The sequence below is a fragment of the Phalacrocorax aristotelis genome, chromosome 6 (assembly GCF_949628215.1).
Source record: "Phalacrocorax aristotelis chromosome 6, bGulAri2.1, whole genome shotgun sequence".
Taxonomy (NCBI): Eukaryota; Metazoa; Chordata; class Aves; order Suliformes; family Phalacrocoracidae; genus Phalacrocorax; species Phalacrocorax aristotelis.
In genome coordinates, this window is record NC_134281.1 from 10,376,200 (window position 1) to 10,400,017 (window position 23,818).

A 23,818-nucleotide genomic window follows, 5' to 3' on the forward strand; every position below is an offset into this window, starting at 1 on the left:
GCTAGGGATTGAGTCACTTGTTCTTCTGGACCACCCAGATTTGCATTTGTGCCTTGACAATACCACCTTCAGATGTCCTTGTTTGTCCTCTGCGGCCAGTGGAGCGTTTCCGTGACTTGTGTCCTGAGGAAGTGGCCGATTTATTTCGTACAGCGCAGAGGGTTGGCAATGTGGTGGAGAAACATTTCTGCGGCACCTCGCTCACCATTTCAATTCAGGTTTGTAAACCAGCCAACTAAAAAAGGTTTAATGGTTTGTTTTATCAAGCTTTCAACCTTCTTCCCTAGTCCAAGGACAAAAGGACATTCAAACTTAAAGGGGCAATAAATGCAAAATAATAATAAAAAAAAGATGCACAATAACTGCATTGCAGTCTGCAGATTTGCCATTGAAAAAACTTAAGAGGCAAACCAGCAGAAAAGTATGGATAATTAATAACTGCAAAACTTTGTAATAAGCCTGTGAACACTCCCAAATGCAGTGCTTGCTTGTGAGTATTTCAGCAAATGCTCTTCCTTCACAGAAGCGTTTGCAGGATTGACCCAGAGAAAGCAGCCACCTCTTGCTCTTCACCAGGTAACCCACTGCTTGTGATGGAAATGGGCAACTCCTGCTCACAGCTATTTATATGCAAGCAAAGAGATGTAGCCATGTAAATATGTTATCAATTCTGACCTTTCAGTTATTTGTGCTGGGTGATTTTATAGCAAAAAAGAGCTCTGTTTAAAGTAAATCAGGAGACTAAGCCCATTTCATTAGAATAACAATTTAAGCAAGCATGTTTCAATGAAATTGTCACTTATGTGACTGATTTTATATTCACAGGGATCCGAAATCTATTGCTAGCTATTAAAAAATATGATCTGAAAGAATGAAAAATAACATCTGTCGGTGTTGTGGTCTAACATACAGTTTCTCACTTTGTCATGGCCTGATATGGAAAGGCGCCTTGTTCAAAACCTTTGTGTTGAATGGTCCCCAGGAAAATCTGCTAAATTAACATACAGTGAAATTGGATGTAAATGATTATTGAGTAAGATTTCTGAATCCCTGTGTGATCCGTGTTAGTTCCTCTGACCTGAGACTTCTCCCTTTGCTTACAGGATGGTCCTGAAGCTGGACAAACGGTGAAGGTGAGTGCTTATTATGCAGAATACAAAGTAAGAGACAATTATAAGAACTAATAAAAGATCAAAACTAGTCATCTGCAGACCATTGCTGGATCGTGATTTTATCCTTGAGATCAAAAAATCCCAAGTGTACAATAGCTGTAAGTACTTTTTATTGAGATTACACTGGATAATATTTACAGTTTTTCTTTCTAGACAAAAATTTTCAATCATGAAAATATCTTTTCTAAGCTGCTGGGTGTATTTATTCAAGGAAAGCCTTAGAAAAGAGGCATCTGTTAAAGTTTTTTGTTTGTTTTATGGAGAAAATATTGCCCTGCTATTCATAGTCTCTTTGTTTGTCTTTTTATTGTCTAATGAGTTGTAGCTAATTATAGGAACAGTTAAACTGAACAACAGTATGAAAATATACCTTTTGTCTATGCTTTCTCTCTACATATTCATATCACATTCCTGTTACTGAAGTTCAAATGTAATGGAGCCAGTGAAGCTTAAAAACAGATTTTAAGTGTACTTCTGAAAAAAAGGCAGGGGGGTGGAGAGGAAGAGAGGATTTATGATTATACTCTCCACTTGAGTAATAACATAGATAACATCCAAGATGGCTCTCCAGGCATGTTTCACTGCCTCGTAATGCAAATGCAAATGCATGTGTAGTTAGATTATATGCCTGAACATTAGATAAAGGCTATTTTTTACATTTGGAATCAAAGGAAAGTCAAATATGGCTATGGGTTAGCACTTTGTAAAATCAAATTAGATGTCTCGAAGAAGCTGTTTGGGTTGATTAAGATAACTGTAACAACCAAACGATGGCGTATAGAAACATTTTACCTCTTTCCAATTTGCCGTATTGACCTTATTTTTCCTAGTCCTTTTCGTGGCCTGCTTTGAATATTTAGCACAGAGGTAATAGGGAGTGAGAAGAAGAAATTAGAAAATCCCCAACCTTTGGGAAGTTGAGGAGTGATGAAGGAATGTAATACAATTTACTTCAGTACTGTGGCAAACCAGGTCCCTCGGCTTGTGACTTAGAGTGCATTGGGTGGGTTTCACTAGGAATGCCTGTTGATAGGTGAAAGACTTAGTTTAAATAATTTCTGAAGTAAATTTTGTCATTATCACCAACATGTTTTAACAAGCAGATCACAGAATTTTTTTAGTATCTTTGACTAACGTTTTTCTGTGTAAAAAAAAGTTTTTATAGGAATGATTATATTACAATGTGAGAAAATTTGCTAGTATGAATGAGCAAAACTAGATGTAAAAATTCCCATCTTCTGTGATTGTGAACAGAAACAAATGCTTGTGTGAGCCTTAAAAAGGCAAGAAATTCTGTATGATTTTGCTCTTGAACTGGAGACAAAGAACATTAAGTGTTAATCTATCCAATACATTGCAAACTGGTAGCCACCCTTTGTGCTTTCTTCTCACACTTTTAATAAGCAATGAGATGAAAATGACCTGCTCTTACAGCTGTGAACCCCTAGACTCTGTAATAAAGAGTGTGTATTCATAAATCAGAGGTTAGCAGTTTACGTTTCTCTACTTTTCTGCATCATTGGGCAACACGGTGATTTATCATCATCACTTTGGGATGTTTACTATCCAAAAATGCCAACAACTATTTTCTTCAGAGAACTCAGAGCTTTCAAAACTTGAATTGGGGAAGAAATTACTATGATCAAGATCTTCTTTAAAGTGAACAATAAGGTGGATGCACAAATAGCTGGTTCCATTTAAACTGTTTTTAATCAGAACGTTTGAAAAACCACCTGTGTGATCTACAAATAATTTATAAACCTTAAATTCAATGTGTCACGTGTTTCTATATGTGTTTTTCTTCATGTATCAGAATGCACAATAATCTAGTCTTCCTCTAAGGGAACTTTTAATTCAAATTTCCAAAACAGACTAAATGTTAGAAAAATATTCTAATAGTAAGAAGAGCAAAGCATCACAATAAATATCCAAGGGAGTTTGTGGAGTCTCTGTTTCAATAGGATAGGCAAGCGTGTGTCAGGAGCTAATTAGGTGTAGCTGATCTTGCTTTGAATGGGGTCACATACCAGATGGCTTCAAGAGTCCTTTGCATTCGAATTTTGTATAATTCTATATACCTGTATAAATATAGGCTACTGTATGTGCTATGCAGGAAAAGAATTACAGGAAGCAGGGGAAGAGTACTGGCTGTGAAACTGGTCAGTACAAAGCTTTACTACAAAATGGGAAGAGCTATCAGCCTAGCTGAAGGCAAAAACTGGATGAGAAATTATATCTGAAAATGGTTATGAAATTCTCTTTCTTTGTCAGCAAGAAGGATTGGTAATCCAAGTCCAAGAAAAATCTTGGACCCCAGTTTGAGTATGAGTCTCAGGTCATTCTTTTCCATGGAGATACCAAAAATTATATGTGCAATGCATGCACCAGGTTTAAAGGAAATTACCATTTCAGTGTGATTTTGGATAGAAATCAATGATAAGATTGCAACTGTTTCATGTTCATTGTGCTGATGTGAAACCTGCTGGTGTGTCCAGGTTTCAGTCAGGTATGTACCGCAGCATGTACTGCAATGTCAGGATACTTTACTGGTCCCTCCTGGACTAAAACCTTCCTAGTTATCTAATGGGAAGCTGTTTATAACCTAACATGTAGCTCTGTTATTGCTGTACTCAGTTCCTTGTGGATACTGTCCTCCTCTGAATCTAAGCTAGCAGAGCCTGCAGGACAGCATTCTAGGGAACCTTATAGTCCTTTCAGCTTCCCCCATTATTGCAGTCTGTGTGTGTGCATTGGTTGGGTCTTTGGAAGAAATTAGGCTTACACCTGACCCTCAGCTCACCAATACTTTGGAAGTCCAGATGGGTCTTTTCTTACCCTTCAGCAGCTGGAAATATACATTTGCTAAGGAATGCTGAACCATGTCCCAGATCTCAGACCATAAAATAATGCAATATATTACATCTTTTTCTTAGCTGTCCACAGATTGTGCCTGTTCCAGCCCTGTCACCTATTTATAAGAGGGACAAATGTCCCTCTCCAAAGGTGGTCACAGACTTGCACACTTTGTGGGTTTTCTTTTTGAAAGAGGTTCTTGCACCAGCTCACAACTGAGAACGGAGCACCCTTGAGCAGTGTGTCAGCAAGCATAACCACCTTCCAGCATTAAAAAAATTTTGAACATTTTTTTCTTACTTGAGAAAGGAAGGAATTTGTATTTAGGTCCGATTTTAAAGAACATTTCTCTCTGCAATTTTGAGCTCTGTTTTTCTTGGAGAACACAATACCCATGGTGTCCTTATGCCAGAAATGGAGGGTGAGTTTCATACCAGTTCTGTTTGAGAATGCCTTAAATATCCACGCAATTTCATGGATCAGGGAAATCAGCTCTGCATCTTAATACAGGGCTCTTATTGCTATGTCAAGTGAATGACGTTTCAAGATTTCCCCAGTATATTTTATAGCCTTCTTTTCAACATCAAGTCAGCAAATGCTCTAGATGCCTTGGTGGATGTACAGCATAGAATAAACGCTCAGGTTTACCTTTTATGTGAGATTCAATCACAAGAAACTCCATGTACTCTGTACTCTGTAAAGGCTAAACAAATCAAGCTGGCAGGAGCATGATGCAACTAATTTATCTGTAGAGACAAGATAATATTGCACAGCAAGCGTCCATTGCACAAACGCATATGAACACATACTCTATTTTGCAGCAGTGTCAAAGTCTCCAGCAGCTCAGCACCTCCACTGTTATCCATGAGTAAGTGCCTGTTTGCCAATTACAGGTTCACCAAAATAAAGGAGAAAGCGAGGCTGATGGTGGCAGTGTGGTTATATGTGCAGAAATTTATTTTATATGTCACACATTCCACTAATTATTTTACACTGAGAAGATTGTCTCACGATTATTTTTGATGTACATGTTTTTCTTTCCCAGATGGTTTTTAATGCTGTGTTAAATCAATCCACCTGGCTTGCATTCTTTAGGGATCTTAACCTGAACTGTCGAGTCTAGGTTTATTTAAGCCCACAGCAGACTGCTCTTTCATACTATTTGTCTACTTATCTCTGGACCTGAAGTACTGGACTTCAGGTTTGAGTCTTTAAATTTAATCAGATTGCATTGCAGACTGATTGCATCAGAAAGATTGAACTCACTAGCTGCAATACTTTTGATGCCTGAGCCTGCTTTCCCTGCAGACTGGCTGATGTGAGTCCTTGTTTAAAGGAGTATTGGAAACCACCTTTTGCTCTCTTAAAAAAACAAAAGAAGCTAGCATTTGAGAAATGCAAAGATTTTTCTTACCTCTAAACAAATATAAAAATTCAAGTAGAAAAAACATGGAATAAAGAAACAAGTTTCTGAAAATCAGATTGTACTAAAACATGTGAACTAATGGTTCTGTTTGCTTTACTGTTAAGAACCGTGATTCTTTTGAAAGTTTGTGGGATGTCCAAAAATGATTTTGTGAAGTACAGCAGTTTCTCTGAATTGCTTGAGAACCACACTAATAGTATTTGCTTGGAGAATATGTAATGTTGCAGATAGGTATTTGGTACAGCAAATTTGGTAGTCTCAGGGCTTCTATGTCTGTTCTGAGCTCATAATTTCGGTACTGTACTTATATTGGGGTGGGTTTTGCTGGGACGACAGTGATGTATATTTTCAAGGCTAGGATTATACTGCCCCTTACAGAGATGGGGAAGCAGCAGATGCATCAAGTAGTTTGTGCCCCCTCCCTTAATGCCTTTTGCTAGCTCTTTGTTTTCTACTTACTCTAAAGAATAATTCTTATCCTTTCCTTCAAGGCCCTTTTCAAAATCTGCTTTGTGTTGGTCTAATTCTCCTTTCAGTCCCTTGGTCAGACCTACGTTTTCTGTGATGCAATTAATGCATATAGTGCTAGAGTCCCAGTTTCCTCTTTGCTTTCTCAGGCTCTTAACTCCTGTTCATTACATGTAACATTTATTTTTTGACTGAACTATAAGCTTTCCAGGAAAAGCATTAAATTGCTTTTTTGTTTGCCATGCTTATAGTCCAAAGAGGCACCGATGGATCTGTAAACCTTCCCTTAATAAAAATAATAATATGCAGGACCAAGAATGATGGTGTTATGGCCCCCTTAATTGGTACAGATCGGTTTCTGTACTTAAAACATCGTAACAGTTGACAAAAGTGAGAGGTATCTGTGTACAGTGTACATCCATGTGAAGATACAGCGGTTTTCTGAAGACTGAAAGAAATCAAAGAAAACTGGGAATGTGGAAACAGCCTAGTGATTGATGGACATGACACCATCCTAGCTGAGAATGCCAAAGGCTCCAAGGCACCGACAAATTGAAATGATGACCTGGATAATGAAGTCTGATCTAGAAATATCGGGTTGTGAAGTTCCCTGAAGGGTTAGGGTCAGAAATTTTTGAAAGATTCTCTTTAGCAGTGAATTATGATGGTTCTGAATCTGGATGATTTTGAATTTCCAGTAGTGAATGTCATGACATGCTGTACCCCTGACTTGTAAAGCAATATCATTCTCTGTCCCTGGACAAACACAGAATAGTCTGTATGGACTAGAATGTACAGGAAAAAAAAACCAAAACCAAAACAAAACAGGTTTTAAAATGTGCAGCTATAAATGAGAGAAGTAAAAGAAATTTCCAAAGATATAAGTTGAAGAATGGTAATGAGAAGGAAGATCTTACTATTCCGTGCCAGCAATTCTACCCTTCTTTCCTGCCATATGGATTTCTTAGATGGGTATTCTCTTTAGGTAGTTTAATTCCAAAAATACCCCCAGAGCTAGTCAGAGTTATTGACACTGTCTAAATTAAACTATAATAAGCAAGTAAGTGGGCTCAAATGCTTGTTTAAATTGCCTTAGTGTACAGATATTAAAAGTCCTGCAGCTCTGTTTGCCACATCCAGCATCTAGCTCTTCCCTTGCTGGGCATGATCCCCTTCAGCAGCAGACCTGCACAGCGCTGGCCGCTGGCGTTTTTGGCCTCTCAGAGGTCAACGGGTGAGAACTAAACTGTGGGTGATGCGTGCAGGCCTGCAAAGGTACTTGCATGTGCGTAACATGAAGGGTGTGTGCACATTCAGGAATGTCTATGGGAGCATGGATGTCCCTGTCCCAGTCCCCATCAGCACACCACGTGTCAGTGGAGCCCTGCAAGCCTGGGGAGAGGCTGGGGCAGTGGTTGACAGTGCCAGCAGCTAATGCAACTGGAAAGTGAGCAATCACCCTACAGAGCCTTTCTCTTGCTGGAACATTGCTTCATGCTGCCCACAGTGACCTGACTGATTACTGCAGGGAAGGGTTAAATACTGCCAGGGCTCCCCATGCTCTGCCCTTCTGTGCAGCTCCAGGAGAGCCTGCTCCTGCTTTGACAAAAGCATTTTAAATATCCTTTTTTTTTTTTTTTTTGGGGGGTGGGGGTGTGTGTGTGTGTGTGTGTGTATGTTTTCAGATACTTAAACTTTTCATGACAGAAGAATCTTGAACGAGTCAGTCATTTAGAGGGTTTTATTTGGGAGGTTGAAAGCTCTTCAATTTTTTCTTTTTTTTTTTCCTATAAACAGTTATGTTTCAAAATCAGAAAGTATTTCTAGCTGAAAGGTGGAAAAGTTTTCCTCCGCGAATGTTATAGCAGGGTATTTTGACAACAAAACCTTTTTCTTCATGAAAACAAAACCTCTTTTGGAAATGCTTTCTGTTTTACTGAATTGGCATTTTTTGATCAAAAAAACCAATATGGGGAGGGGTGTTGAGAAATCCATTAATTGCTCTACATGCTGCTCTTCATTTGCCCCACAGTGACTGAGATTAGGATCAAAAATCCTATGTTTTAATTAGAAAGTATCTTTCACTTCTTTGTTCCCATGTTGCAGCAATATGTTTTGCATTTAAATCATTCTCTGCCTCAGAGTATGTACAATCGATCAAATGCCACTCTTGAGTACAGGTCCTACTAATACCCTATTGTACTGTAAATGCAAAACCTCTAGAAATCCCAGACAATACATGAGGTCTAAAATCATTAAGAGCACAGTCAAGGCTGTCTGATTAATTTTTGTGTGGTTAATGTACAAATTTCTTTCCAAACTCTATCTCATCCATAATACTTTTTGTCATGCTCGTATCTTATAAAACTCTTCATTTAACAGGGAATGCTTGCTTTATTGTTTTGCTTTTGTTACAAAACATTGGTTTCAACTAGGTAGTCACCAAGAAATGTGCAAAAGCATTCCCATTTAATTCAGATGTGTAACTTGATGATGTTCTATGTTTTGTAGTAGGTGAAAATTGTTTATTAAGCAAGTGTTGCAAAGTTAGATTTCAGTTTAATAGGTTTCTGACTAACTCTATAAATTAGTGTAATGCTTTATAAGCGAATATTGTGTGCTAGTGCGGTGACCTCATGTTATTTTGCACATTTGTCTTTGCATTCTTACCTACCAGGTACTGCTTTTGCTTCCTCCAAAGCTCCACCATAGAATTATTCCTATGCTGACCACAGATTAGAAAGGATGTCAAAGGGTCATGTGCAAAACAGACTTCTTTTCTTCATGGCAATGTGTGCCTTCTATAAGCAGGCATTTACCCACATGTAAACTGCTTTGTGGTTGAGTTTACTGGGTGTTCTTGCCCAAAGGCATTTTCAGTTGACTGATCTGTGTTAAACTTTGGTGCCTCAGCTGTCTGGCTGGATGCTGTGACATCCGGAGTCTCCCAGGGAAGGGTAGAATCACAGTGCTTTGCTCGTGTTAATGACCCAGTTTCATCCAGACAAAGGGAACCCATTTATTAGAGTCCTGGCTGCCTTATCAAGGCAATAATAAAGAAAATGTTAAGTTGGCTCTGTATTTTTTTTCCCCTTAAAGTTACATCCCCTTCTGAAAATGAAAGAGTTGTCTACTTAAAGCTGTCCCTGCAGCTCCCCAGAGAGCCTGCACAGCTTGAATGAGTTTGTTGCTTAAAAATGTCAACAGGGAAGGAGTGTATGTAATATTTTTGCATGTGATAGCAAGGGAATGGAGGCCTTTCCTAGCCCTGTGCTCCTTTACCACATGAAAGAGTAGGTGGTTACACTGTCCTGTAACCCACTGAAATTCTAAGCACATCTGAAATACAAGTATATCTGATCTAGTCCATGCATTTTAGTCTGTTCTGGCAGCACCATGTTAGCCCATGTAGGACTTTCTTTCAGAGAAAGTAAAGCTTCTGCTTGAAATGATTTAGAAATTGAAAACTAAGGTTAAAATAATAGAATAAAACTTGCTTAGCAAGCTCCAGACAGGATCACAGGGTGAAGAGTATGTAATATTTTTACTGTTTAAAAAAAAAAAAGAAGTCAAACATTCTGGGTACTGCAGTGTTTTTTGTATCATGCTTGTTGCAAGCCAGGCTGAACAAGCCAAGAGCTTCCTGCAAAATAAAGCAAAACCTCTCTCTCAAGCCTCATTTCCCCAGTCCCTCCTGAAAGCAGCTTAGGTGCTCTCTGGCAAGACCACTCATACACAGGGTCATTCCATAACGCTAATCTGTAGTTTGAAAGAATTTGAAATATGCCTTTAAAATCCAGTCTCTGGGAGCTTTATCAAATGGCCACATCCCATTTGGTTATTGGTAGGAAAAGCCTACGCTGGCTGGCACGTTGCTGGAATAACAGTTTCTGAGGTTGAAGGAGAATGGATGCCAGTGCACCTCTTGCCTGGTGCTCACCATTTTGAGTTTTCCTTTCGCTTGCTTGTAGTGATGGGAGAAAAGCCATGCACTTTATGCAGTGCTGCTCATGTGGTGACTCCACAAGGCAGTATCTCTGCTAGCTGTGTTTTTCAGAGGTCTATGACTCCACACTGCTGCTTTCTATTTTACTGTTTCGGTGACAGCTATAGAGCAATGCTCTGCTGCCTGCACTGTGCTTTTTTGGGCAAGTGAGGTGTAGCACTCCCTGAAGAGCTACAGAAACACTCTAAACCCCTTCCCTTTTGCAGAAATCTGAATGCTGGTGTCTCCAGGCAGATTGCACACACATACATGTACCAAATGTTGAGAGACATGTCTTTAAAAAGAGAAAGGAATAATCTTGAAACAAAGCCTGATTCTTACTTAAATGTAGGCAATTACCTGGTAAAATCAGGTTTATCCTCTTCTCAGTTTTGGATGACATAGAAGAAATTGTTATCTAGGGATGAATTTCAGCCCAACTGCCGGGCCTTTTCTGGAGAGAAATTCTCTGCTTGAATAATAGATAAATTGCCAGTCAGGATTAAGATTTTTTAAAATAAGTTATTCTATGTCTGAATTAGCTGATGCTGCTCATTATTTTCTTTCAATACATAAGCAGTCTGCAGCCCCTTGATTTTGGAGGAAAAAAAAATTGCAACTTGCAAATAATGAATTCTGTAATTAAAAGCATTTCTGGGTATTTAAAAATTTATTTTCATATATTCATATTTCAGATTTTTTGGGAGTGATGCTACAATTGGCATCAATTAGGGAAAACCAAATGAATCTTTTAACAATTACACTGTCCCCTTAACTGAGATTAGACAGAAGATCTGAGGAGAGAACCTTAGATTCCCTACTTTAACACCATTACCTACTTTGGAGATAAACTGTTCACTTCCAGAGAGGAAAATTCACCTGTAATAATTAGCCAGCTGAGTAAAAAACATCCTGAAGCTTTCTTTTTTACTATTAGGTCTCCGCACACTTTTTTTCTCTTTTTGTGGGCTCAGATGCCTCAGTTCTTCCCAGGAGTTCTCAATCCCTTGCTAGATGCAGCAACCTGGTAATTCAATTTTACCAACCAAATTGTTGTGGCTAAAGTCATTTAAAGAACAGCTAAGTTATTATTCCTGTTTTGTTGAGCAGATGAAGAGGCTGGGGCTGGTAATAGCTCTGTCCTTTAGAGGCAGCACAGAGCCTTGGGGCACTACCCTGCTCTGGCCATGCCGGGAGGGCTCACCTGTATGTGTGACATTTTGTTGTTCCCTGAATTTTACATCTGAACCACGCCTTGCTTCTTTCCAGAGCTTTTCTCTCTCCCATATCTTCTCCCAAGGCCTTGGGCTTTGCTGTCTGCAGGGTGCAAACGGGATCCTTTGCTATGGCAGTCCCAGGGAGAAGGGGTAGCATCCCCAGTTGGATCGCCCTGAGAAACTAGTTTGGTTTTCATCATGGATGAAACCCAGTAAGGTTATGTATGTGTGGACAGATGCAAACAGGCTGGATTTCCTAGCATGGATTCTGGTCGGGTCTAAAAGGCTGCCTCTGCCTCTTCACTGGGAATGACATACGTAGTCAGAACAAATTTGTTTCTGCCTGTACCTATACGCAAAGACCAGTGCTAAGTGTGGTGTGTCCATGCACACATCTCCTCTAAATAAATCCTGCCCAGTAGCACTTCAGAGCAAGGCTCTGCAGCTAGGAGCAGGGGAAATCTATACTGTGTGGTAAAGCCAAAAGATTGAAAAGACATCCTGTGTTTGCTAGATTGCTCAGGTCTTTTGAAGGAGAAAAATGGTTTCTCCTTTGGTAATCTCCTAGTTTATTATCTCTGAAAAATCAAACCATTTTCTTTTCTCTTTCATTTATACCTTTTGTGAGTTACCTCCCTCATTGCTACCAGGAAAATCTTCATTTCATGTTGTCTGCCTGGCATCACTGATCCAAATTCTCTCTCTGAGAGGCTGGAAGAAAATAAACTAGACCAGATGGAAAGTGCTCATGTGAATGATTGTCTTGATCTTGCTTGTAAAGATGTTAAAATCTGAAATGCTGAATTCCTGTATCTGATTTTATGAATATTGAATTTCCCTGTCTTATTTAAAGTCTAGTTTTTAGTACTTGAAGTAAAGATAATGCCCAGAGGTAACACTTTGTTGCTTTTTTTTAAATGGATCTGTCAATGATCTGTATTAGTTCTCCATTGAGAAGGTATAGAAAAGACAATAATACTGTGATGTTTTCTCACCTGGCCTTCCAGCACACCTCAGCTGGAGCGAAGTTTTCGTTAGGGGTAGTTGGTCTGCCCAGACTGAGGAGTGGATCAGTTCACACCGTATTTAATGGATGCTTTTTTCTGTAATAAATCATCTCTGAACTCGACAAAAGACATTCTTTCAATTGTGCCATTTTAGTGAGGCCACCCAGAGTTACATTCAGAATTATGATCTAGCAGAATATGAATCTGTACCTGTCTTCTATTCTCTGAGTCCCAGGTAAGTAGAACAGCCTTGGTGTCTGGGGCTAGATTATTCTCTGGTATAAATGGCTCAGTTCACTTGTGGAAATATGTGGACTAAATCAGTGGAGCTTTTGCCATTTCTATACAAACTTTTTTGACCCTACTTGTGTAAGCAACTCTTTGATTTTGTATAGTTTATCATTTAAACCTACAATTATTAGTCATATGTGTAAATCTAGTAATTCCGAATGCAGAATAGCATTTTGAGAAAATAACCTATAAGGCATAATTTGATATAGTGTTTTTATTTTTTTCTTTAAATATCTTTCACTTCATGTGAAGAAGTTCACTGTTATAGTAACTATCAAGTAAAAGAAAAAAAAAAAAGGAAAAAATTCCCAGAATTTATTAGGTTCTAATAAACTCCCCTCAGTGCACATACATTTAGTATCTTTCATTAACATTAATGAGAATTATGCATGCATCCTGGGGAGAATAGGCACTGTTGTTTTATTTCTTTTCCTTGTTTTTAGTATTAAATCTTGTCTTACAGTCAGTTCTATAGGGCATACATGCATTCCTGCTGCTCAATTATTTGTTCTACTTAATATATACAGTTTGAGCACCTCCTTTTGCATAGTGGAGGTAGAAAGTTCATAAATTTAAAAAAATCTAACAGAATTTGTGGACGCACATAAAAACAAGGGATATGCAAATTAATTAATTAATAGATTACTATTGATTACCAGTAAGGCCTAATTAAACAATAAATTTTCCCCCACACAATTACTTGTTTCATGTTATTAAATGATCAAATCCATAACTAGTTTGGAAGCTCAGGCTCTTAGAATTAAATGAGGTGCTCAAGAGAGTGAAGTTGTGTTTTGGAGCGACAGAGGCATGGCCTAGTTACAAGGATTTATGATTTAATTTTCTATGTAATCTAATTTAGTGTAACTATTGAGTTTCTAAAAAAATTAACTTTGATTAGATTTTGTTGACAAAAATAAATACAAAATATAGGATAGTTTATTCATTATCTGTAGCATATTGAGAGAACTGACTCATGAGTATTTCTGTACCTGAAGGGGCCTTTTTTTTCTATTGCCTGTGCTTTTAGCTGTATTCTGCAGCAGTCAGTCATCCTCCAGGCCCCATCCAGGTGTAGTGCACTACAGAGATCTGAAATCCAGAGGATACAAAACTGATTTCTGTGAGAAACTTAATTTATTTCTTATAAATAACAGAATCATTCCTCATTTCTGAGGTAGACATCAGAATTTCATAGAGGGCATTAAGTATGTGAAGGTCCTGGGAAGAAGGAGCATTGGAGAAGGAAAGTAAGCAAATAAAGCTCTTCAGTTTGGCATGCTTCCACTTAATTGGGAGTTTTAAGAGCAGATTGTGGGAGCGGGAAATGAGTCTTTCAGCTAATTCCCTTCTGCATGAAAAATGCTGCATGCCAAAACATTGCTGTCCCAGGCGAGAAGACTCCTTGGGTGTAATTCCTCAGCACAGCGCCACGCCGCAGCAATGCCTTGATGGCATCTGTGGCTCAGGTGTTGCCTACCTGGTTGGCTCTATAATTAACAGCAGATTGCAGGACGAGCAATGGCATCTCGTTCATTAGCAGTTAGGGCTGTGTTTTGCTTGCATTTGCTGGGTTTCCCTGGCAGCAGATTGAAGCATGGAGGCATATTGCTTGTTCTGTTGTAGAAAGCGCTGAGCCTACCTGCACAGGAGTCTGCACATCTGTACGAACCTGGGCATGCATTTAGTTGCTGTTGAGCTGGGGAGCACACTATCATTGAGCTAGTTTACTGCAGCTAGGCTAGCAGTAGGATTTAGCAGACCATATTGCCTTGGGCAGAGCACTAGTCTAAGCTGGCTTTGCCTGTGGAGCATCTTTGTGCAATGTCCTGAAGACTTATGCTTGCAGTTACAAATCCTGGACTTGACTTTCCTGAAGCCAAGCTGCTGCTTTTGTAGTGCAGGGCCAGCCAAGTGCTCACTCCCTGTGCTGTGATGACTGGGTGCTGGTGGGTGCTGTTGAGTGGCAGCATGTGAAGTAACGGCCCTGACAGAGGACTGCCTGAGCAATGATGGTTTAGAGATACATGGCTTCGCTCAAAACTCTATGAGCTCAGTGGCAGGGTGTAAGCACTCTGGGGACTTCGAACCAGTCGTACGTTAGAAGAGCTGAGGTTGTCTTTTCTTGAGAACTGGAAGGGTTTCCTTTGCTTGGTCCTTACATTAAATGCTTGGACCCATTTTTTAAATCCCTCTTCTATTTCTTTCCATTTTGTGATCATCAATATGTTGAGTTTCCCTATTAATATTTCTAAGTGTTTGTTGAACACCTGGATACATAAGCAAAAAAATTGTTCTCTAGTTGTCTGCTTGGTTGACTCTGTAATTAGCAGCAGATTGCAATGAATGACATCCTGTTCCTTAATGGTTAGGGCTGTGTTTTGCTTACGTTGTGTTGACTTGACCTCAGCAGGTCCAGGCTGGCAAACAGATGTCACCTCTGTTCTGCAGAATATCTTCTGGTCACTCCAGTAAAACAGGGCTTATGTGTATAGAAGTGAAAGGCAGAATATTTGCAGTAGCCTTTGAATGGAACGTGCAAACAAATTTCAATAGGCAGGCAAAGACAGGTTGCAAACCCTATTGGGAAATGATAAATTGCTGTTAAATGTTATAATTACCCCATGACATTCAGGACTAAAACTTAACTAAGTTTTGCTGAAAACTTGAAAAATAATGGGACAGGTAATATGATTTAATAAATTAGCCACAGAGTAAGTGAAAAAATGAGAACACAACAGAAAATTAATATTTATCTTTTACCAGTATGTAACAGGCTTTGTTAAAAAATGTCTGAAAGCTAAGAAGAGTTTGTTAGACAAATTATAATTTTAATTGCAGACGTAATTGATTATACTCAGCATGCTCATTAGGTTAAGGGAGAATATGAGTCAACTCTCAAGGTCATTACAGTAATAGATATTGTAGGCATGTAATTTGTGATAAGCTGGTTTGTGAACATCTAATTGCTCATTCATGGCAGTGTGTCTGGCACTTTTACTCCCCGAACACCTCTTTGTCCAATTTATTTAACACCCCTTAATATTCCAGGGTCAAATTTACTACAGGAGGCATCAAGCAGTGAATTTTCAGCCTCCAAATTATTACACCACTTCATCCTTTTTGTGCCTCAAAGACAGAGCCTGCATTACTAAAAATTAGTGGTCTGGCACTAAGCAGGGTACATCACAAATAGAAATACTCACCCACAGAGACAAGCTAGAATTTCTCATGGAAAACAGCTGTTCCCTGCCCTCCCCAATGGCAGTCATACACTGGAGTTGGATGCCAAAAGAGATGTTCTTTTTAAAAAAATGCACTAATTAATCAGAACTTTTCCTTCATATTGTTCCTTGGAAGAACATACAATAATAGTATTTTGTTAACTCTTTCATTATTGTTTCAAGACTTTGACAGAAGGTTGCTAATATTAGCTGTATATTTCATAGAATCATAGAATCATTAAGGTTGGAAAAGACCTCTAGGATCGTCAAGTCCAACCGTCAACCCCACAATACCATGTCTCCTAAAACATGTCCTGAAGTGCCACATCTACACATCTTCTTTTGAATACCTCCAGGGATGGTGACTCTAGCACCTCTCTGGGCAGCCTGTTCCAACACCTCACCACTCTTTCAGTAAAGAAATTTTTCCTAATATCCAATCTAAACCTCCCCTGATGCAGCTTGAAGCCATTTCCTCTTGTTCTATCACTAGTGACCTGGGAGAAGAGACCAACACCCACCTCGCTACAACCTCCTCTCAGGTAGTTGTAGAGAGTGAGAAGGTCTCCCCTCAGCCTCCTTTTCTCCAGACTAAACAACCCCAGTTCCCTCAGCCACTCCTCATAACACTTGATCTCTAGACCCTTCACTGGCTTCGCTGCCCTTCTCTGGACATGCTCCAGCACCTCGATGTCCTTCTTGTAGTGAGGGGCCCAAAACTGAACACAGTATTCAAGGTGTGGCCTCACCAGTGCCGAGTACAGGGGCATGATCACTGCCCTGCTCCTGCTGGCCACACTATTCCTAATAAAAGCCAGGATGCTGTTGGCCTTTTTGGACACCTGGGCACGCTGCTGGCTCATGTTTAGCCGGCTGTCAACCAACACCCCCAGGTCCTTCTCTGCCGGGCAGCTCTCCAGCCACTCTTCCCCAAGCCTGTAGCGTTGCATGGGGTTGTTGTGACCAAAGTGCAGGACCTGGCACTTGGCCTTGTTAAATCTCATACAATTGGCCTTGGCCCATTGATCCAGCCTCTCCAGATCCCTCTGCAGAGCCTTCCTGCCCTCGAGCAGGTCGACACTCCCGCCCAAGTTGGTGTTGTCTGCAAACTTACTGAGGGTGCACTCGATCCCCTTCCAGATCATCAATGAAGATATTAAACAAGACTATCCCCAACACCGAGCCCTGGGGAACCCCACTTGTGACCTGCCGCCAGCTGGATTTAGCTCCATTCACCACAACTCTCTGGGCTCGGCCGTCCAGCCAGTTTTTTACCCAGCGCAGAGCACGCCCATCCAAGCCATGAGCCGCCACCTTCTCTAGGAGGATGCTGTGGGAGACAGTGTCAAAGGCTTTACTATAGTCCAGGTAGACAACATCCCCAGCCTTTCCTTCATCCACCAGGTGGGTCACCCTGTCATAGAAGGATATCAGGTAGGTCAGGCAGGACCTCCCTTTCATAAACCCATGCTGGCTGGGCCTGATCCCCTGGTTGTCCTGCACATGCCTGGTGAGCGCACTCAAGCTGGATGGCTCCATAACCTTCCCCAGTTCTGAGGTCAAGCTGACAGGCCTGTAGTTCCCTGGATCCTCCTTCCGCCCCTTTTTGTAGATGGGCGTCACATCTACAGGACGATTAGCAGGGTTTTGTGTCCCTGCTGATTGCCCTTTAAGGGAGACTATTTACTTTACTGGTTTAAAAATTTGCTTTAGAATCATAGAAAATCAACTGGGGTGTCACTTACCGGTTCTTACAACCAGGCAAAATAGAAAGAAGAACCACTTACAATGTATATCAACTGAAAGTAACAACTGTACCTCACTTTGATATAATGCTTACTTTGATATAATGCTTTAAATTCTTAGGTCTCGGAAAATGAATCACTGTCCTAATTGCTGAAATGCAAATAGTTGAAGTCACTTGTCCAGGGCCAGACAACAGCACAAGCGTGGCACTGGGAATTGAAGCCAGGCATCCTGAGCTGCAGGTCGACTCATTTTCTACCTCCTCTCTGCAATCATTCTGTCTTAACACAGGATCACACTGTTCTGATTTATTAATCAGTACTGTCACGTTATATAGCATTGCGGAGTGATGACTGAGGTAAGGCAACCAAAGTAATTCCCGTTAGGTTGAGAAGTTTGATTCAGTCTGCAACGTAAGGGGAAAATGTAACTTTTCATTCAAATTTCTTTGGCTGTATTCCAGGAATCAAGGATTTTGGGTTTTGTTTCGGCTTTCCTTTTTTGTTTTTTAATAAATAAATAACATGGTGCTCAGAGCAGCATAGCTTTCCTTTATAATAATTTCATTATTTGCCAGATATTATTTTCACTTGACATGATATAGTCTGTAATTATCTATTGCTTTTTGCTGAAGAATGCAATCGATATAGCTATAGATATTTAATTATATACCAAATGAATTCCAACATGATTTCACAGCCATTCTTTGTTAATTGTTTTGGAAGATTCAAAGGTTTGAAGTCCCTCTTTGAAAAATGATTCTATCTAGAAATGCTGTTTTCCATATACTGGTTCTACTCCAGCCTTAGTCCTTGGTACTACAATTTTGTTCTTTAAAGGATTGTCCAATATGATATGCGCTCAGTAAACCTCTCCTTTGCAATATAGAAATTACTGTGTTGACTAACTGTCTGATCAAGATTGCCAAAAAAATCCCCTCGCTTACCAATATATATCAATCCCTATAACCACCTTGTAGATTGACCTGCTGAAAAAAATTCTTATGCAAACAGACTGCCATCTGTTGTGTAGTTATTCTTCAGTAATAGAACATAAACTGGAGATATGTCAAAGTAATTTAGTAAGTCAACAAATGTAAAGTGAGACTTGGTAAATATAGTCTGTTACACTGAGTTTTATTAATCATTGTCATCTGCAAGAATATAACAGATATACCAGTCTTTTCAAAGTCTAGCTTGCTTTGTTTCGTCTATCAAATGCTGATGTCAGAGCTAGTTATGAGGAACATGTTGTGAATTATAATAATAATTAATTTTAAAATACGGATTTAAAGAATTTTTTGGTTGATACAAAGTCCATTAAAAGTTCTGAGAATATCTAAGCAATTTATAACAATGTCAGTAAGTCCTAAACTTCTTCATTTAATGAGCTCAGAGTGTGCATTCACATTTATACTGGTGGTTGTGCTACCTGTTCAGGAAAGTATATGTGGAGTTATCACTCACTTCAGAAGTGGAGTTAAAGGTACCCAAATAAAACAGGTACCTCCTAGAAGCAGGTGCTATTTTTGAAGTAGAGTATTACAGTAAACTCTACAGAAGAATGAAAAGAATTGTTAGTTGGATTCTTGTTCTATAAGTGTAGTTCTCAAAATGGTGTTTAGATATCCTGATAATTAATGAAGAGGTTTCAAATGAAGCATTTCCCAGTATCCTATCTTTTTGCTAATTTCCACTTTTTTCATTAAGAAAAGATAAATTGTATCCAATTATTGAAAATTATGTAGGTCATTATCATGAATGAAACTGCAATTAAACTCAGTTTTCACAAAGAAAGAAGAGGTTATCTTGTCATAGCGTAGGTGTTAGTGTGTCTTGCTCGGCTGGTACTCCTGCCTTCAGGCCAAGATTGTATTAGGGTCAAGTCCTACGTCAGAACCAATTGCTGTATTTGACTAGGACTGTGCTAAGAGACTTTAGAGAAGTGACCTCAAGAACTGGAGTCTGAATCATAGTAGTGGCAGTCCAAGTGTATGTTCACTGTCTAATAGCAGTTTTTATATAAACAGTTGGCAAAGGATAATCCTTTTATCCTCAGCAGAGATTACCCTTTCCCATGGAGAACAAACACAACCCCTGGCAGCTGGCGATGCATCACTGGGGAGTGGACATGGGGTGATCTGTTCCCCTACACCAGCAGCTCCCCAAAATGCTGTGGGATCCAGAGCCAGCCTCTCTTGTCTGAGGCTGTGCACTAAGACACAGGTTTTATCATTCCCAAAGGACTGATAATTTCATTGCAAATGAGAGGTGACAGAGTGGTGAGAGAGCCCTGCTTGATTCTACCCACCCTGCTGCTGGGAGTCATTGTTGATATCTCTATCTCCTTGTGCCAGTGGCCTGCCAGAGTGGTGGGCAGCAGGGTGGGAAGCTTCTGGGCTTGAAAGGGAAGGGAACCCTGCAGTGATTCGTGAGAGCAGGGAGATAACATCCCTGAGGAGCAAAACTCAGAGAAAAGGACATGGATGGACAGTGACCCCAAAGAACAAGCTGAGCTGAGCAAGATTCTCCTGTACTTGCCAGGTCTTTAATTTGACTCCAAATAATCTTTTTTCTATTAAAACAAACAAAACCAAACCAACAAACAAAAAACCAGAAGCCCCAAGCAGGACAAAACCTCAGTGTGACCACAATGATACGGGCATAAAAGCAGTTGCGGGAAAACAGGCCTGATACACCAGAAAGACGAGGAGCTGAATTGTGACCAGTGACACTCAGCTTGCACGGTCACACGTTGCGCTCACTGGCACAGCTTTCAGCTCATATTGGAGCCATGTTCACCCCACAGCTCCCCAGCTCCAGGCAGGTTGGTGTTTCTGGGTGCTTCACAGAACAGCTGAATTTCATTGAGAGAATTAAGGGGGACTATGGGGACAACATTATTTAACTGCTTACATTACTCAAAATGCTGTACCTGAGGAAATGTAAAGAATGTAAACTTATTCTATTTTCTAGCTAAATTAAATAAACTAATCTAACCCTCTAACTTATGTTAAACTACATTACAGTTCTCACATTAGTTTCACCTTAGATTTCACTGCAGTTATTATAGGCTTGGCTGCAATCACTGGCAATTATAGCTTCCCATCCTTTTCCAGAAAATATATAATGTGAAGTGTTTTGCACTTTACCCTTTTTTCTATTTATTGTTCACATCCAGTTGGATGTACTGATAAGCGTTAACATGCAAATAATTATCATCAAGATTTGATATCCGTAGAGAACAAATGCTAATACAGTTAATACATCAAATATGAAAGAGGCTTTTTAATTCAAAAAAGAAAAAAAGAATAAAAATATTAGCTTTTATATAAAAAGCATTTGCAATGATTATAAATTCTATTGAGCTTGCAGAAATCTTGAGCTTTGAGTTTGCAATATCTCTCATTAATGTTTAGCCTCAAGAAAGAGTTTATAATAAAGGGACTTATGCAGACAACAGATAAATAGAAATGATACAGCCAAGAGGGTTGAAGAGCCCTGGGTATGTTTGTTGTCATTCTACCATGCTGATTTCCATCAGAGGTGCTGAATATGCTAAGAGTTGTATAGAAGATGAAGTGAAATGCAATATGCATTGATAACAGCTAAGGCTAGAATGCCAGGAAATTATTTTCTTTTGATTTTCCTTTACGTTTCTTTTTCTTGTTATTACTTCCTGTGGGATAGAAGAGGTTAGCCCTGATCCTGCAGAGTCAGCTGGTTGGCCTAAACCTGCAGGTCTCAGTGGAATGGTAATTGGGAGAAATCTAATGTGCTGTAAAACGGAGGTCAGTGTAGGTAATCTTGTGTCCCCTGCTGGTTTTAAAAACTGTGAGTATCTCCAGCAGATTGGAAGGAAATTTTATCAGTGTAGGCACCGTGCGCCTCATGGCTTCACAGCTTCTTTGCATTGGTGTCTGGGACCCTCTGTGTGTGACTGGGACTTTAACGTGGAAGAGGGATAAAAGCAAATCGTCTTTGTTTCTAGCAGGCAGGCTGAGTTGAGTGGTTTGCTCTAAGGTGGTAAAGCCAAAAAAACCCAAAACAAAAGGACTCCCCCACTTTCTGTAAGCAGAGGAATAATTTATACTGGGTGGCAGACACTATACGAAGTAGGAGGCTGAGAAGGGAGGAGGCTCAAGACACAGTGAAGAGGGGCACAGGGTTGAGGTTAGGTAGGAAATGCTGGTGTGCCCTTGTCAACAAGTTGGGTTGGATGTGGCATGAGCTTAGCAGGGAACAGAGGAGATGGAGCTGTGATATATGGGCAAGGTGCACTGCCATTTAAAGACAAATCAAGTAGGCAGGACTGGGACGATGGGACTTGGAAATGCTGTGTGCATCCAAGTTGAGCTGAATATTTGTCCCTAAATAAAATCTGCTAAAAGCAGTCCTCAAATGAAAAATGAAAATGCACCAAAAGTAAGAGCAGTATCAGCACTTTGTTTTCACAGTGTTTGCAATAAATGCTTTCAGTGTTCTGAGGCTGAATTTGGGGGGGGGTGGGGTTTCTAAATAGATTTTTTGTATAGCCCAGTCAATAAATGCTAGTAATTTTAATCTCTTTCCTTAAGCACCATTATATTTTATGAATTTTTCATCAAAATTAATCACTGAAATATTTAAGTCTTAATTAATTAATTACACCAGAAATTTACAGCCAATGCAGTGTGATGTCTGTTAGAAAAATGACTTAATGGGCTCTCAGTCCTGCCATTGTTCTGGCTTGTCAATGAATTACTTAAGTGTCATTTGTTAAACGAGTTAGGTCAATAAAGTCCTTTAGTTGTTTTTCAGAGAGTGAGCATTATTTCCAGATAATGTATATCTAATTCTCTTCTCACTTTAGTCTATCTGCATTGGCTAGTGTGGGTTATTATTAATTAGCCCTTCATAGCAGATTAGGCAGGAAAGATCATGATGGAGTAATAAGTAAAGGTTCACAGAGACAAAATTCTCTAATTAGGAAGTATGGCTTAGTGGTGAGCAGTGTCTTCAAATGGATTGCCATCTGTTAAATTAAAGCGGATTTCCTTCATTTGCTTATATAATGTTTCTAAAGAAAGTGGCTCTTTTTATTTATGGAAATTATATATTCCCTTTCATTATTTTCTCTTAACTGATTCTGCGTTCCTGTAATTAGTAAGCAATGAAAACATACAGTGCAGGAGAAGAGCCATGGTAATGGACAACATGACCCCGTAGTAATTGCCATATGAACTGTGGGACATCATTCTGCTTTAAGATGTTCCTTTTGATGTGTTTAGATTACATGAATGTAAATTCAAATTCCTGTTTCCAGGGAAATAAGCTGCTTCGGCTTGTGTGCTTTTTTCATACTGCTTACAGCAAACTCTGGAGTAAGCCTAGGTATGAAGTCTTTGCCTTTTAGCCTTTTACGCTAAAAGACAAAGATTTTTGCTCTCCCATCCTTTCAAAACTTACTGATGTGGTTTGTAAATGAATGAAGAATTAGTCCTGTGTTATATAAGCACAGTGTATTGGGGGCCAAGATAGGCAAACAAGTTCTTGTTAGAGAAACTGATCTTTGTGAAAACTTCCCTGATACTCAAGGACATCCTAGAAATCTTGGAGTTTTCTTGACACACTTGGAGTCTATAGTTTTTCAGGTTGATTCCTTTGCACAGGAATTTTAATGAAAGAAAACATCTAGAAAAAAACTGCCTTGAGCTGAAACTCTGTATTTTCTATCTCCCTCTGATTCTTCCTTCAGAAAAAGCTATTTGGTCCTGCACTAAATGGCTGTGGAGGGAAGACAATTAACACTAAGAGCATTTGATAGAGTGCAATAATAGCTGTATAGACATGCCTGCCCTTTGTTCCCAGGGAAAGAAAACGCTGATGTTATTGTTAGTGTCTGCAGTAATGAACTCAAAAGTTTGTATCTAGAGTTTGGTAGATCCTGTTTGAAGAATAACATCTGTGGTGGCACTAGACATGTTACGAATTACAGTTAAGTCAAAGATTATATCTTCAAGTTCTGCACCTATTGATTGCCATGTGGAGATACAAAGAAATCTCTTTTCCTCCCCTGGATAATATAGATAATTAGATGTACTGTTAAGAGATATTCAGCTTCTGCTGCAGCATCTGGCAGCTGCCAGTCCCACAGCAAGAGATTGGCCCTGATGGATTACTTGGCCGGCTTGGGCGGGCGGTGGTACTTCTGGCACAGAGGGTGTCACAAGGTGATGCTTTTCAGGGAGCTTTTGTTAAGATGGGGTGAGAGCTGGATGCCTTTCAGAAAGGAGGGAAAAATGAAATTAGTTAAGGCTTACCTTGTGCTAAAAATTCCCCAAAGCCTCTTCCACTGCATATTCTAGGGTTTCATGTGGGCTTTCCAGTACAACCCAGATATGGTAATCCATGCATTATGTATTGAGAAATGGATCAATTAAAAACACAG

General features: G+C 39.6%; 1 protein-coding gene across 28 annotated transcripts in view; it reads left to right on the plus strand.

Moving 5' to 3' along the window:
* FHIT (fragile histidine triad diadenosine triphosphatase) overlaps positions 1-23,818 on the plus strand; it is a 628,816-nt gene that overhangs the window by 479,880 nt on the left and 125,118 nt on the right. For 15 of the 28 annotated variants that reach the window (XM_075095830.1, XM_075095828.1, XM_075095825.1 and 12 more), the window contains 2 exons: positions 73-218; positions 1,104-1,133. In XM_075095830.1, coding sequence (XP_074951931.1) covers positions 73-218; positions 1,104-1,133 — 176 coding nt within the window. Of the gene's footprint in view, positions 1-38; positions 219-1,103; positions 1,134-23,818 lie in introns of all 28 variants that reach the window. The other 13 variants (XM_075095806.1, XM_075095807.1, XM_075095805.1 and 10 more) reach the window with 1 other exon arrangement.